Here is a 17,340-nt window from a genome sequence, read left to right on the forward strand (position 1 = left end):
CCACAGAAATGTTGGAGTGATTTGTCTGCCGCTGCACTCCAGACCCTGGCAACACGAGAAACACGTGTTTCTCCAGTCATTTTAACAAAAGAGCGTATTCATTCCACCTCCCTGTGATGTGAAACGCATTAGAAAATGAAAAAAAAAAAAGCCTCCCTAAAACCCCTGCGCCTGCCTGTGTTGTAACCCGGAGTGCGTTTTTACGCACGGCCGCATGGTGGCATCCTGCGCTGCGCGGCTCCAGCTCCACATCCCGGCGGTACCTTCCACAAGAACCCGGGACTCGTCCTCATCCGACGCACACCGGCAGCCGGGCTCCGCTCTCCTCCGCGGCAGGCTCCCACCGCGACGCTGTGATCCCGCCACCGCGCGCCAGCGTCGCTCCCCGGGCGGCTGCTCAACTTCTCCTCCGCGCGCCTGCCAAACTGAATCCGCCGACCTTGACAGCGCGCAGTGGGAAGGAACTTTACCGGAGGTGAGCTCCGGATCTCCTCCCCAGAAAAGGAAAGGGAAGGAAAGGGGGAAAGGGGAGATTCGAGGAAAACTCGAAACTGTCTCGCTCTCCGTTTCGGATCAGCAGCTGAAGTTTGAAGTGGAAAAAGGAGAGAAGAGGAAGAAGACGGCATCTCAAGGGCGCAAGACGGGCATCTGCGGGGGAAAGTGTGATGCGCGGCTCCGCTTCTTACAGGTGCAGAGAGGCTGCTCGGACTTAAACCTGGATTCATCCTGCTGAGCTGCTGTTTCAGGCAGAGGGGAACTCTCCGGACGCGCTGGCGGGACTGGAACGCGTCTGAGCCGAGAAGCGACCACACTGTCTGACCGGATTCCTGCCGTTCGAGCAGCTCCCGGGGTCGGTGCGCTCCGCGGGCTCCGAGACCGACTGAACCGGCGGCGGGGAACCACAGCCAGAACCGGCACCGGGACTCGAGGACTGTTTGAAGCACTTGTTGTCCGATCTGCGCAGTTTGGGACCATGTCGGAGGACTCGTGGAGCAGATCGATGTGGCGCGCCACATGGATTTTATTTCTCCCCGTGCTCATCCACTCCACACAAGCTCAAGGTAAGAGGCGCACCGGCTCGGTCCCGTTAGTCATCACCGCTGGGCCCGTTTTGGTGCCATGTTGCGCGTTTTGACGCACCGGATCGTTCAAGTCTTCATGTGACATTTCATTGAGCACACCTGGCGCACATCGACACCCCAACTGCTGCTGCTGTTTCCTTGATTACGCATTTCTTTACCCGCTCGTTGACTTTTCCCCCCTCCGCACGTGTAACCTCCAAACCAAAAGATCTCAAGTTTTCAGGGAAGACTTGTGGTTATTTCTCCAGATTAATTTCTCACTTGGATCATATGTAATGGCACGTGTCACGAGAAGTGGAGCTGTTGAAATGTTAAGCTGATTAATAAGTCCTAATTAATTAATCAGTTCCCGCCGCAGGAATCCAAACTTTGTACCGCAAACAAGCCCGGGAAATAAATACATCCATATTGATATGCAGAGATTAGGGCGGGCACATGCGCGTGAAGTATCAATGCTGGTAATTAATTGGCTTTTCTTGCAGATCGAGGGGAGTTTCGAGTGGCACGAATCTCTTCCTTTCCTTAAATGATTACTGATGGATTCATGTTCTTTCAGACCAGATCGTCCAGGTCCTCAGAACCCCCCCCCCCCCCCCCCCCCCCCCCCCCCGTTTGATTGCCGTCCTTCCCTGAGCCAGCAGTCCTCTCATTCTCACCCTGCTGCCACCTCCCTGCAGGATGTTAGTTTTCTGTGCTATAATTAGGCTGTGCTGTAGTTTATTCCTTCAGAATGAAGCTTCAGAAGTGAAACCTGTACCTGACTGTCACTGTGACTCCAGCGCCTTCAGCATGCAGACTTTGGGTGGATGATTAGTGATTTCAGAGTAATGATCCTGGCTGAAGGTTGTCTCTGTTGTGCCATTTCGTCCTTTCCATGTGAGTCCATGCTGTCACAGGCAGGGACAGCTGTCTGGATCGAGTGTCCAGGAGACCTCACAGTAATCTGCTCGTCTTGAGAGGCGCTTCTTGTTATTTCCAGCCTTGGATGCGAACTGCACAAACATTGCTCCGGCATCCCGGCTCTCTGCTGTGCTCCGGACACGGGTCGTTGGGATTCAGGTTCCGCTGCCACCGTGAGGAAGGAGTGTCTCCTCTGGAGACGGACTACAGTGGGTCTCACTCAATAATGCAATGTAGAAAAGACGAAACAAACAAGGCAAATATCCATCATTCATGAGGGCAGATCCTGGTGCCTGACATTTGCGGGAGATTGATAACGTGTGTGGGATTAAGGATCGCGCCTTGGTTTCCTCAGCCTCTGTAAATGTGTGTCTGATTCTGGATGCTCGGCCCGGTTCTCCCTCTTTCCCTCTGAACGCTTCCTTACCCAAGCAGGTGAAATAAGAAGACGTATTTCCAGCGCCGGCCTCGGGAGGAGACTCTGCTTTTGTTTTTGGGGGATGTGTAAAGCAGGGCGCTCGCACGTGGATGTCGAAGGCGGCCAATCACCCGCTCGGTTCTCCCGGCCTCGTCCGTCCGGCCGCGGCCTTCAGGTTCCCGTACGCCGTCGCTCCCAGGCCGGAGAACGGAGGCTTTAATTGGACTCTCTTCAGACCGTTGGGAGTGCGAGCTCGTTGAAAGTGACCCCGGCGTGGGCCGCTCTCTCTTTCCACCCGATGATTAAAGTACATGATGAGGCGAGCGGCATGCCTCTGCATGGACATGTCAGCCTCGGCTCGCCACATTTTAATGACCAGTCTACTGAAACAGCTTTTTAACGACGGCAGAGCAGCCTTCATCACAGCGAAGTGCTGTGAAGTCTCCGCTTTAAGGCTCGGTGTGCAGAGACGCCGAATCTTCACTTCTATTATTTTGTCATTCGTCATTATTGTCCACAGGAGTGAAAAAAGAGACCAGTCAGTGCTGATGAAAATATGTCTTCCTTGGAAATATACATTCTTTTTTTTTCCAAATTGGTGGAGGAGTCATCTTTTCAAACAAAAACACACCCCGCACCACTTTAACATCCTATTTTTGGATGCTGACACATGAGCTGAAGTCTTTGTTTTCCCTGAAACTGTATGAAAAAGCCGACCGCCAAACCGGCCCCGGTTACAGTATTTTGTTTAAAGTGACAGTCGGAGGAGCTGTCTGGCCTGTCCCTCTGTTCATTCCCATTCAATTACCGAGGTCATGCCGAGACAATGCCGGGCTCGCCTGCTGTTTTTGTCATTTCTAACACGTCTATTTTGGAGCCGGGAGCAGCGGGGAGCGCTCTATTGGAATGTCATGTTTGGCATACATACTTCTGTATCACTCAACGTCCGCAGATTAGGCCGCCTGGCTGCGGCTCGACTCCGGGAGCTTTATAAGGACTTGAAGACTTCATTCTGTCAGAGGCGTGGCGCTCAGATTAACATCCGTAAGCGTGGTTTTGACAGAGGCTGCAGGGACGCTGCTGGCATGCGAATCAGCGGCGCGCCGCTATCTGGCCGCCGCGCAAAACATCTTGAGAGTTTGTTTTTAGCTTATTGTATTGGACCTTCACACAATGACAGGAGTCAAGGATGTCATCTGTATTTTAAATCTGGCTGGAGATTGGATTGAAATTGAATGAAAGGCGAGTGACTTGAAAGAAGAAGAATAAAAAAAAAAAACCTCTTGACTGCTTTAAACGAAAGTCAGAATGGATGCGCTCTTTTCACATGTGACAGAATAGGGAGGGTTGTCATCATGGGTGGCGAGCACGTTTTCATTATACTGGTCAGCGGCGCTTGGGAAAAGTGACGGAAAGAGCAGGAAGAGGCGATAATAATTCAAACGTGAGGCCCGTGGGCCGAAAACAGGCCAGCAAGAAACTCCACTCTGGTCCAGGAACCAAACTGGTTGTAAAATGTAACATGTTGCATCAGGATAACGTCCAGTCCCCCGAACAGCTGGAGAGGCTTCAATCCGAGACCTTCAGTCCATTCTGTGTTGTCCTGCACTGGAACCTTTGACCTTTTATTGCCTGGATGTATTTGGGCAATCATGAAGGAAAGCAAGGCGTCGGACAGGGATGTCAAACATAAGGACTGTGGGCCTAACCTGGCCTACAAGAGCCTCCAATCTGGCCCAACAAACCACTAAACAAACTGTAAAAATTTCAAAAAGTTTTCTGGACGTTTCACTGTGTTTTGCTCCAGAAAGTATCATTAAAATTGACTTTTTGTTCACAATAAAGACATTTTCAGTCAACAGGGTTTGGTTTTTGCAAAAAAATACATTTTTATCCCATATCCTCTGCAAAATAACCAAAATAAAAGCTTAAACGTTTCAATTTAAAAGCCATTATGGTGCTGTTTTAGTGGTCCAGCCCACTCGAGATGGAATTATTCAACACCGCTGGCGTAGAAGGAACACCGATTGAGATCATGGCGTGAATGATTTGTTCGCGGCTGGGAGAATGTATCGGGACTCCTAATGTCCTGATTTGTCACTCATCTTAATTGACAGACTGGGGAGCTCTGTTTCCGTGCAGCAGCTGTGCCTCGACGAAATGATTCTCAGAAGGAAAAAAAAAAAAAAAAAGAACAACAACTAGTGTGGCTGTTTCAGAGCCCTGCAGCCAGCACTTTGGCAAAAGGTCACAACATATCGCTTTTAGTATTCAGCGCTGGCAAGAAAACTCATGGTCAAAGTCCAGTGATAGATTTCTCAGAGGGATGTCTGGAGTTTCACTGTGCTACGTTCAATAAAACAAAACTTCCCACCCAAGGCCTCTGGTAACGGCAAGTCCAAGAGAGAGGCGTAGCTGAAAGACCTTTTGTTTTTCTCTCTGGAAAGCACTTCCAGAGCTGTTTTTGGTGCGGGGCTGTTTTTATTGATTTTGCCCACTTTCCCAGTATTGCTCATTCAAAGAGGTTAAGAGTGTTTTCTTCGTGGCACTTAGTGTGTGTTCTCAAATTTCCATACATGCGGAAATTAAAACTCCACCAAGAGTATGATGATAACTGCATAATAAAGCAGCAGAAAGCTTCCCAACGCAGCGTCGATGGCGAGACAAGAGCACAGAAAAGTTAACTTAAGCTTTTTTTTTTTTTGTGCTCAAGTCAAAGATTTACTCATAAATTACAGAATATCAACTTATCAAAGGGTGAATTTAGTTGATACTTACATTTATGCATTATTCACTATATATGTAATTGTCACAATAACTGAGAAATAAGTAGTTGGAAGAGTGTGAGGAGAGATTGAGATCTCTCCAAAGATATTCAGAGGCATAAGTGAAAACGGAAAACTGGTTTTCGGTTTTCGTTAATGTGACGATGATGTTTCGAGCTTTTTGGAAAACGGTTCCCAAAGCACAACTTTTTGAAAACACTGTCAGAAATGCCACCACTGTGGTAAACAGTCTTTCTGCACATGCTCGGGAAATTCAACTCTTTCCTACAAACCTGCACCACCTGGTATACAAACCATCTCATTCCAGTAACATGGAGCGCCGTGAGGAAGCTGCAGGTTTGCGAGGTCCATGCTTTAAGGCTTTGACTTTGCATTCTGTAAAGAGTAAAGGAAAAAAAACCCCACTTTGCCTTTAATGCTTTCATGTCGCAGGTGAAGATGAGGTCAGTCTAACTTGGAGCAGGATGACATAAAAATGGTGCCACCAGGAAAGACCGGCTCCTCGGAGGTTTGCCGCTGTGTAATGACGAAGCATAATCAATGCTATTTCACAGCTATCTGTTTTGTGACTGCGCCGGCTCCCAAATTCCCTCATTGGCATGCCAGACGCTGTTCATTTTTCTTTCTCGACTCGTGGAACACTTTAAGGATTTCACTCCTGAAATTTCTGCCTGTCTTGCTCTTTGAAATGCCAGTTACGTAACCTGAAAAAAATGACAATATGATTGAAAGAAGGGGGAAAAAAAAAAAGATTGAAGATTGTACAATGTCTTCTTTTATCGAAGTGTGGAGCCCAGACAGTTTGACCAGAGGAGGAACAGTTAGACAGTCTTATTCACAAATGGCCTGTTTTGCGCCGCCACCCGCCGGCCTGCCCGCTGCCTGGAACGCGGCACAAAGGCGTCTGGTTGGCGTATGCCAGCGCTGTCCTATTTGTCTTTGCATGGCTGTTAATTTGGATTCTGGGCCCGGGAAAAGAGGCCACCCAGGCCAGCTGGGAATTGTCACTATACACAGAGACAGACAAGGGTCAGCGCTGAAAGACCTGCGGGATGGAAAACAATTTGGAGTTCTTGTCAATCCGAAACACAGAGAGTCCATTTGTCTCCCTGTTGGCTCTGGTAGTGACGAGCTGAGGCCATTGTTCCGCCGTGTTTTCTGATTGGGGCTCGGACTGCACCAGACTGGGGCAGCACTCCTCATTTTGCTTACTTAAAAGCTCTTATGATCATTGTTGCTGTCGCACAGCGGCGAGCCGGATGACCTGCTTTAAGTCTACTGCTCCACTTGTGACGCACGGCGTCTTTGTGAATGCACGTTTCCGTGTATCGCCGGCTTTCGCCGTGTGTAGGTTTCGCTTTTATCCAGGTTGTTTGACACAAGTGTTTGTTCAGGGGAAGGTTGTATGTTTGTGCATCATTTTTACAAGTGTAAGTGTTCACTCTTTGATGTGCGGTAGGAGAGCAGCGCAGTTTATTGTGTTCAGCTTTCCTGTGAGAACACTTATGCGTTTTTTTTCTTTTTTTTTTCTTTTGAAGCGTCTGCTGCTTTCGATTCGCAACAACAAAGCTCCGGCAAGCGTGAGGGTTCTGCACCGAGAATGAATTGAGGGATTTGCAGTGTTCGGCTTTCCACCTTGTTTTAATATCACGGTGGTGAAAGCATAGCTTCTGTTTCCATATTTGCTGAGACAAGCCGACCTGCAGTTCGCCACTCTTACAGCCTCTCAAATTAGCATCTGGAGCCCTTCGATACTTTAACATCAGACATCCGACTCCACTGTGCATTGCCTTGTACTCCCCTCCTGCCTCATGTCCTTCAGATTGAGTTTCATGACCTCAATGTAATAATAAGCGAGAGGTACCAATGCGATTAAGGACTTGAACTTCCAGCTCGCTCTTTAAGAGGGCCATTATGCCTGCTGCAACAGGCCGGGTGGAGGTGGGTGGAGGGGGGTGGAGGGGGGAGCGGCGTCAAGGCCTGTTTACCACCACCGTCCCTCATCTGACTCCATGGAAATAAGCATGGAGGTCGGAGTGAGCTTCTGGAGGCCCTCAAACCCAGCTCACTCCTGGATCTGGTGTGTTTACAGCTGAAATGCTCTCAGGTTAGCTTGAGGCTTGAGAAAGAACCTCCAAACTAGGGCTGGGTGATAATCTATCGTTACTGGTTTACCGTCAAAAAAATTTCCCCCGATAAAGATTTGAAGTTTCGCAATAAATACGATAAACTCCCGTTGTGACGTAGATTTAAGCTTAAACAGTGTAACTCGACCTCTAATACACAGCAAAGCTCCGGTCCGCGGATTTCTAATGTAATGAATGAACTTATCGTAATGTGTTTAAAGAGACTGAATCGGCAACGTCAACATTAGCCGAGCTTTGCTAGCTCCCCCACTTTCTATGAGGCCCCTTAGCTGCCCTGCAAACGCCTGAACACCAAAATGTAGACATTAGAAACCCTGCACATGCCTCAGAAATGCTGAAAATCAAATAAGCACAGGAAATGTGTAAAATAATATGTAAAATGATTTATTTTATTTGCAGTAGTAGTATAATAGAATAGGTTGTCAATGTTTGGACGTAATGCCCAGTAAACGGTTATTTATTTGTTCAGTTTTTTGTAGTTTGTGATTTAATAAGCAAAGAAAACCTAGGAGGTAATGTTACTTCTGCTATTTGCACTATTGCCCTTCTGTTTGTGCCGAAGAGTTTCAATAAATGTTCAGTCTGTTGTCACATTTCACACTTGTTTGATTTGCGTCGTTACAGTTTTCCAGTACTGGTGTACTAATGAAACACAAACTTAATTGGTGTAGTAGAGGAGTATTTGGTATTATTTTGTAGCAGTGTTTTTGGGGCTCCAAAGACTGAGGTGGTGATAGAATCGCAGTCCAAAAGGTGGAGTGCAATTAGTAATTTTTTTTTATCGCAACATTTATTGTTATTGGGATAAATGCCAGAAATGATCGGGATACATTTTTTATTCAATATCACCCAACCCAACTCCAAACCCAAAGTGGGAGGTGTTTAATGTGACGGTGTGGGTTAGCGTGCATACATGCGTGGCGTGTGCTTGTGGGTGACGGGTCAGGGTCTGAGGGGTGTTCAGTCCGGCCTCGTTTCCCACTCTTCCCTATGTAGAAATAGCAGTTTCCCTGCTGTGCTGTATGAACCAAATAACGGGGGCGGAGGGGGAGTTGAGGACTCTGGCCGTGCAGGAATGAGTTTTTACTCCATGTATTTCATGAAGGGCACTGAATTCTGAATGCCCAGAGTCATATATTTTTTTGTGAGACGGATGATATTGAAGCCGAGCCATTCCTCTTCCCCGCGTGGTTCGGTGCTGCCGCCGCGAGTCTCTCGTGGAGAATTCGGATGACAAGCAGATCAATTTAATGGCTCGGATAGGGATGGTAGAAGGCCCGATCGATTCTGACAATCACCCCATCTTTAACAGACATCTCATCACAGGCCCATTCCCTTTTTCGCCATCCCATTACCCATCTATCCAGCACTTGAATCTGCTGCCTTTTTACCCATCCCATGCAGGAATAATGGGGCCTTCACCCCCAGTTGGATTAATCAGCCATAACCATATGCTACCGTGTGCAATTATGCTGCAATTCTGACCAAGGGAAACAGCTGTTGCCATTTGAAAGGGTGGAATAAGATTGTAATTGCCTTAACTTTGATTTGTAGGGTGCTTTGATTTGATGAGAGAACACATTTTTATGCTTTACATAATGATAACGCAAAATGAAGAGAACTATTAGAACATGCAACTTTTTTTTTCCGCTTCCAGCTTCCAGATGCATTTGTTGGATAACCTTGCTGTTATGAGCTATTACTCACACATTACTGAAGGAATGAGTGTGTTTATTCGTTTGGGTTTGAATGGGCTCTCATTTTCGGCGGCTGTGTTTCAGATTCGGCTGAATGTGTTTCTGCGTGGAGGCGCCTCAGCGCTGCGGTGCTGGGGTTTCTGTAATTCCTCCAGGTGAGGCAGGCGGGTCAGACACAGACCCTGCTGAAACATGTTAAACAGCAGCATCTCATCACTCTGAACAGCTCTCTCTCTGGTTTATACACCCCTTCTTTATGGAACCTCCTCCTTCAGTTACAAAACTGTTGTCATCCGTATGTAATCATGCAACAAATCCAGTAAATTGTCTCACAAATGACCAACTAACCTCAAGTCTGGTGCATTAATAATGACGCTGGATCATTCCATATGGAAAAACAAATTAAATGTTTTGTGATGCATTTGTTTTGTCCATCCATCCATCCATCCATGCAGTATATATGCAACCAAGCAATTTACAATCAATGCCCATGTTAATTAATCAATGCATAAATTCAGATGCCAAATTTTACTGGACATTAGTTGTATTCTTCGTCTTTTGTAAGAGTGGGTCCTCCAGCTTTTTGACCTCACTGTAAAGTTTTTCCAGAACCTGAAAAAGGAAGTCAGGCAGAAAAGATGCTGGGCACCTCTGCTCGATTTGCACCGCAGGAAGTTGTGTGTGTGTGTGTGTGTGTGTGTGTGTGTGTGTGTGTGTGTGTGTGTGTCACTTGTCTCACTGGTGTTCAAACTTCAAATGCTTCTGCAGATCAAACTGTGCTTAACAAGGTGGCAGCACCTGCAAAAAAAAAAAAAAAGAATGAAAATCCCGTGCTTGTGTTGTCTGATCGTCTTACAGTTTTCACACCATGAGATATGATAGTTAGCTAATGCTAATGCCAGCACCCAAACAGATCCAGCAGAGCTCCAGCGCTGCAGCGCAAATCAGCCATCGGACTGACTGAGGTTAGTCAGTAAGCCCGACGGGAAGATATGGGTCTGTTTTTAAGTTCCTCCAGTGATGGTCACTTTACTCTGCTCCAGTGTTACAGAATGCAAGAAAACCCAACCGGTTGCATTCTGAGGTTTTTAGGGGAGTTTTCAGGTTTCAGGTTTGCATACATGGTTTCTCTACCTCCCCAATCCAAAGCCGTGCCTCTCGTGTGACTGGTGGCCCTAAATAGTTTATAACTTGATTTTCATGAGCTGCTGTTGCTCCGAGTCACTTTTTTCCAGAGTTTTTCTCAGTTTTTGTCTGGAACCCATAATTACATTTTTCTAAATGTAGCGTTCAGTAAATAACCAAATTAAAACTATATCTTCATTTACCTTTATGTTCTACTGCGCGTGGTTACAGTTACTAGCTCTGCTAATCAAGTTGTTAGATGCAAGCAGGAAGGCAGTTAGCGAGAACATGAAAAAATTTAAGATTTAATAAAGCCAATAATTTGCCAGTATTGAATATATCATATACGGTCTTTTTCATTTGCTTCCTTAGCTTCAGGATGAGTGTCCTTCATGAGTCTTGGAAGATGTTTTACTGTTCTTTTGATTCGGCCGGCTTGTCTTGCTATGGATGGGTAATTATTTAAGTTATTTAGCAAAGCGTTAGGGACTTGCATGAGAGTATGATTCCCTTTAATTCAGGTTGTTGGATAATTGATTCCTGCATGCATAGAGCCAAAGGCTGACCTTCACAATGATTGCTCTGCGCCTCAATAAACTGTCTGTAAGAGGCCGATGAAAATACAATGCGTATCGTTGCCATCGCACAGCTTTGAAGACTGTGGTTAAATCCACCAAGGACTGATTGTTGTATTACTTGTAGTCTAGTTTTTTTGACGTTGCAGGGCCAGTCTCCGGAGACTCAAGTCATGTTCTCTCAATGGAAAAAGTCTCACATCTCTGAACAGACAAAAATCTGTGCTGCTATTGATGCATTGATCATGGACATCTATGATATTACTTTTGAAGAGTTTCCTTTGCCTGCTGCCAAGCCTCATGCAAACACCACACACTGTTCAGATGACTTTTTTTTTCCCCTTTCGGTGGCAGGTGTGCTTCACAAATGTCATCTCATGTGACAAGAGCGACTCTCAGATACGCCGCATGGCAGCAAATAAAAAAAGAAAAATGAGCATTATCAATTAGGTGGAGGTTACTCCGAGGCTTCGCTTGAAACTTCTGTGTCAGACGTTTTTATCACTTTAAAACCGACAAAGCTCCTGAAAGCCGGCCAGCTGCTCATCACCCCCGGACCCGGCTCCCCTCCTGGCATCTGCTCGGATGATTCGGATCAGACGTTACCTGCTAATTGGGATTCTTGCTTCGACTGAAAGGTAACGCAGTCGAAAAGAGAGGCTCACATTCACAGCTTCATACTTGAGTGGCTCCCCAAATGGAAATTAGTTGGATTAACGTCTTGATTATCGTTTGCTTGGATACACTTCACACATGACCAAATCACTTAACGCGCTCCGCAGTCAACTTAATGGGAATAACCCGATGATAATGGAAGGTGACGGAGTGGGATGGATGTTTGGACATTGGGCTTTGACCTGCAGCATTGCTTGCGCTTGACCTCAACTCAAGGACACTAATAGGTAGGCTGGCCATTGTCACGCTCGCTGGAACAGATGCGTTGCCGTGTGCGCTCGTGTTCCGTCTGTTTATTGGTCCCACGGAGTGAATCACTCCCTTTCCGAGCTGAACAGAACAGGCAGGAAGTGCTCCATCCATCTTGATTTGTCAATAGCTACAATTTTAATTACACCTGAGTGCTGTCAGCCTGCCAAGCTGGGCGGGGAGTATTGATTCACTCCCACTAATTGATTAATTGCTGCGTTCAGGAGGCCAGTTTTCCGTCTCTTATCCCCCCGTTCTCCTCGTTTCTCGTTCTGCATGTCGTCTTTGTGTCCGGCAGGTGCAGCGGCGTTGTGGAGACGACCCGTTGCATTTTGCACTGGTGAGAGTGGCATTCAGAGGAGAGGAGAGCCTATTGTTACTGTACGGCGATAGATAACAGCTGCGCCACGGGCCAGGCGTTGCACTACATCACCGCAGCCATTATGTGACAGTTAAAGGGGGCAGGAGATTTGGAGGCGCAGCTGCCAGAGACCTTTTGCTCAAAACTATTGCTTAAATTTGTGTGGCTGTTTTTCACAATGCTCTGCTGGCTTGTGGAATGGGCTTCTTCTTCTTCTTCTTCTTTTTTTTTTTTATATTGCCATTTTAGAAGACGGAGCGCACTGGTGATCACAGAAGTGTGGATGGGCCCGGTGCTTTGGCGAGCGTCGCCGCTTTCTCTAAATCTTCCCCCCCCTCCTCCTCCTCCTCCTCCTCCTCCTCCTCCTCCTTGGCAGAGATCTTTAAACATCTCATAAAGTGACAGAACTCTGGAGCTGCTGTGTATCACCGGCTTATGAACCGCTCGGACCTCCCCAGCCTGAGTTTACATGAAATGAGCCCACTGATCACTGCCGCCGAATAAATCCTCCAGACGCTGCTCTGATGGATGGGAAAACTCAAGCCCAAAGTTTAATTGGAGACGTTTAACATCGGTGGGGTTCTGGTTGGAGGACTCTGAATCCCGGGGTGGTGTTGAAAGACTGTTTTTAACACACGGGGCTCACAGTGAGGATGCCACCGGTTCGAACCCGGCAGCCTGGTTGCCTCTCTCTCTGTTTGCGCTGTGATGGATAGAGCGGTACAGAAGAGGACGGATGGATGAACTGAAGTACCTGATCTGCATGAACATCTGGTACCTCTGCTTCCCCGCAGTAAGACGCCATAGCAACTCTGGTTTCGGTCTCTGGAACAGGCAGACTTTAAGGGAGTGGGTTATTAGCTTGTAGCATAATTCCCACCCTGGAGAGCCAGGGGTTCACTCGTCGCCCTGCTCGACATGGGCGGTCCTCCAGCCAGCATCGCTCCAGGGGTCCTGGAGACGCACAAACTCTCCCACCACGGCAACGCAGTGATCCCACCAAGACCGACCGCAAATATAATCTGTTCAGATGTTAACGCATGACTGTAATCATAGCTCAATCAATATTTATATCCAAAAAAAAAATCTGTAAATCAGATTGATTTCTTACTGGATTGATGTAAAAATCCACTTCTGATCAATTAAAACCAGAATGGACACTCTCAGCTCTCTTCTGTTCACACAGTGATAAAGTTAAAGCACTTTTTTCTTTTGTTTTCTCTTTCATACAGTATTTTTTTCGTGAACTTAGAAATTTCACAAATCCCATCAAAGCATCAACGGTTCTTATGTTTCTCCCAACATGTGAAAGAAATGCAGCCATCTTGAACTCCCACTGACCTGTCCGTTGTTACAGAAAGTAGTTTTGGTGGAAGCGGTTCAAAGCCAAACCTTTAAGCGACGTCAGCGACTCCTCGTCATACTTTCAGACCAGCTTGGTTTTTCAAATATTTATCCTCTCTGTGTGGCCTACATTCAAACGAGGGAGGAGGTGATGAGAGTGGGGACTGTGTTTGTGTCTTGTGGCGGGCTGAGCTGGGGGGGTGGTGACTAATTGGAGAAGGAGAGGAGAGGAAACGCCACACGGGGATCCAATCATTCATCATTGTGAGGTTGAATCGCGTGACGCGTCGCGAAGACGACGCGCAACGCAGTCGACAAACGGCACAATTAAAGAAAAGTCCTCCACTGTCTTTGCACTGTGGGAGAAACATTCCAGTCCGGACCAGACGCTGAAGATTCTCGTCCTAATTGATTATATTGGCTTGAAGCATAAATGATTGATTGATGCCCCCTGCTCGGTTTTGCTTCAGGTTGCAGGTTTTTACCTCCCTGCTAGAAAATCCCAGCATGCACAGCTGAAAGAGCGCCTCTGAGAGCAGGGCATTGAATCACCGAAACAAATGTGCTGATTCTCGGTTCAGGAAATGTTGCTTTTTCACCATTTGCATGCATCACGCCGAAGATATTAGGAGCGCACGGATCTCGCGGCGCACTCTCAGATTTTGCGATTAAAATCCTTTTCTGGTGTTGCTGAATGACGGCGGGAAGCGCGCTCGTGTGGTTCATTTAGGGTCTTGTATAAAATAATCACAGGTAACAAAAGAGTGCTTGTGATCAGCGGCTATTTATAGCGGGCCGAGCTGGAACTCGGTAATGGGGAATGAATGACTTAAGGCGAGCTGCAGGGGGCTTCGCATGTGTGTGTTGCAGGATTAGCTCGGGTACACACTTTTATCACACAGGAGATCAGGCAGGATGTTTCTCAGCAGAGAGGAATAAAACGCGGTGGAAAAAATGAGTCACGTATTCGGAGATTTAAGGGACCTTTACAACTTTTTAGGGTTTCTCTTCTCAAAGTCAGTTTTTGTTTCAGGATCACAGGTTTCTTTGATACGGATCGCATGTTTCACTCGAGTTCGGCACAGTTCTGTGTGTTCTTTGGCTCAGAATGAGGAACGCGGTATTACGGGACGTCGCGCCTCAGCGGCGGCGCCCGCAGGTTGACACGGGAGCACGAGCGATTTCAGCGACTTGGAGATTCTTTAATATTAACGAGAATGACAGGAATAAGGCAGAGTGTAAATCATGTTCTGCCAAAGCATCAAGAGGCGGAGATATAAAGATATGGTGAAGACATTTCTTGTCTCATTCCGTGAAGTTATTTCGAAGCTGAAGTGCTTCGTTTACCGCAAGTTGAAATGTTGCTGTTGCGAAAATCGTGTTTTTGAACATAGTGTGTGTGATTATTAGCTCACATCCTGGGAATTGTATTTTTGAACCATTTTGTTTTATATCTTGCTCAAAGAAACGTTGAAGTACCGTTCATGCTGGTTTGTCAAACAGCCTCTGTTTTGTATCAGTTAAAATTATTTAGCAAAAAAAAAAAAAAAAAAAAAATCCCTGGCTGTTTGTTAAAGTAAAAAAAACACACTGCAATATGGTGCCTTAATAAACAGCTGGCATTAAATGAAGCGCTAAAAGGGTTTTGATTGAAGATAAAGACACTCGCGTGCCATTCAACTCGCCAGTCGTTAATCGTTTCCTCTTATTTTCTCAATCACAGATCAGAAATAAGAAAAAAAAAAAAGATGTGTGTTCTGTTCTGGTTTTCCTTTAAATATTACCAGAGGAGCGGTGAAGAGGTGCTGTTCTCCGTTAGAGGAACACTGAAGGAAAACATTTCCGTGTTGGCCAATTACTTCCTCTTTCATTCCTCCGACGAGCCGCAGAAGGCCGGTTCCTCATCTCCATGCCCAACATGCTTCTTACTCACACATGTTTGCTCACAGACTCGTGGGCACCGATGTTTTCCACAGCAGGAAAAATACAATTTTATGCTGTAAGGCTTTTTTTTTTTTGTAAACATCATCTAAAAAAACAAACACACACTCCTAAATGGAAGCAGAGTCCTGCATGACAACGACCTCCCTTCAAACACACACATGACCCCTGGAACCGAGGCGAGCGCACGTGTGGAAACAATGAAATGTATGAAAACGCTGTGGACCATGAAAACAGACGCACAGAGATACAAGGTTAAAGAAATGCACAAAATCCCCCTTTTCTCAGTGGCGCGCAGCGCGAAGAGCCGAGCGCTGCTCGGGATTTATTTACTGGATTGTTTCTTTGAGCTTCCAATTAACGTTTTGACCAATGACAGATGAGAAGATTGATATCTGTCAACGACTGGGGGGGTTTTAGAAAAGGTTACTTTTGGTTTTTTGTTTTTTTTTTCATGTTGAAAGTTGCTCTCAAAGTTGTTTTATGACCTTACATCAGACTGTGTCTCTCAGAGTCTTGGCTTTGCCGTAATGTTTCAGCAAATCAAACAGGAAAGATGAGATCGACGGCGACAATCCCCGAGCCGCCCATGTGGACCTCGAATGGAAATGAAAAATGTTGAAGTGCTGCTCTCCAGGTCGAAGGCGTCGGCCTTTCAGAATCCTGCTTTTGGAAGTACAAAATGGGCAATCTTGTGAAAAACATGAATATCTGAGTTACTCTAATGTATTACATCAGGGGTATCAAACATAAGGTCTGTGGGCCAAAACCGATCCGATCCGACCCACCAAGACGCCAAGAATATTGTAAAACTTCAAAGAAAACAAAATAGTGTACACTGAACACAGAGGCATTCAACGGGTGTGTTGATTTTGCATCTTTGTGCTTCCTGTTAGTTGTAGCTTGAACTGTTTGTGGAGTTTTTTTCTCCTTTTTTGACTTTTTTTTTTTGTTTGCAGAGCCGGGTGGACAGTCCTCTCATGTCACTGTAGCCTAATAATTCTTATCTAATGTAATCGTTGCACGATCTGAGGGTTATCTTGCAGTTTGTTTACTGGTGCGGCCCACACGGCGTGAATTGAGCTGTGTGTGTGTGTGTGTGTGTGTGTGACCCCTGAACCAAACTGTGTTTGACGCCTCCGTTACAGATCCTCAGAGACCAAGCTACTCGTTTCACTGAAAAATCAATCAATTTATCAATTTCGGGGTCACGAGGAAGTGGAGTCAATTCCAGGTAACTCCAGACGAAGGGTGAACGCGCCGCAGACGAGCAATCCGTCACAAACACACAGGCAGACACACACAAATTCACACATGCAGGTAATTTAGAGCGACCGCATGACCTGAAACACACGGTTTGAGGAATGTGAGAGAGCCAGAAGGAAAATAAGCTCGAACTGTGAGACGTATTTAACTCCCACCTCTTTAATGTCGCCGTCAGTCTTAAATTTCAGTTTAACTTTTCGGATTCCGCCGCCTGTACCGATTTCTGGCCTTTTAAATGAAGTCTGGCGGCGTCTTTTGTGAACGTGTCAGAAACATTTTCGGTGTCGCCAAAACAGAATCGGCGGGAGGTTCGGCGAAAACGAGAAAGTTTTGTCCTCCTAGAAACAGGAGGATAAAGTGTAAGATTGAGAGACGCGGGGCCGCGTCACGCCGCCCGCCGCCTCCAGGCGGGAAACGCCGCCATCGGCTTCTCAAAGCTGTCGCACAGTTTTCTCGCGCTGCCTCTCAGCTGGTTTTTAGGAAATTACTCCAGCGCCTGGGCTAATTGCTTCATCAAATCCTGTCATATTTCTGGGTATTAATGCATAAGTGTCTGAATGTAAATAAGGAGCTCTGGAGCGGAAAAGCCTCTTTGTTTCACGGAGCAGGACCGGCTGACGGGCCTCTGATCTGCGACCTTCAGCCGGTCCGTCACGCATCCGGCTGGGATCGCTGTCGATCTTCAACAACAAAATGAGCCGATTGTCTCAGACGACTTTGCAAATACAATATGAGATTTTTGTACCGAAGAACCTGCCAAGCTCCTAATTATGA

The 17,340-nt window shown here is 46.6% G+C and overlaps 1 protein-coding gene across 1 annotated transcript in view; it reads left to right on the forward strand.

Moving 5' to 3' along the window:
- The first annotated feature begins 229 nt into the window (after positions 1–229).
- Positions 230–17,340, forward strand: part of sdk2b (sidekick cell adhesion molecule 2b) — a 246,546-nt gene continuing 229,435 nt past the window's right edge. Inside the window, 1 exon segment of the mRNA XM_030097476.1 lies at positions 230–1,061. Coding sequence (XP_029953336.1) covers positions 974–1,061 — 88 coding nt within the window. The 5' untranslated portion in view covers positions 230–973.

This window comes from Salarias fasciatus, chromosome 8 (assembly GCF_902148845.1).
Source record: "Salarias fasciatus chromosome 8, fSalaFa1.1, whole genome shotgun sequence".
Lineage (NCBI taxonomy): Eukaryota > Metazoa > Chordata > Actinopteri > Blenniiformes > Blenniidae > Salarias > Salarias fasciatus.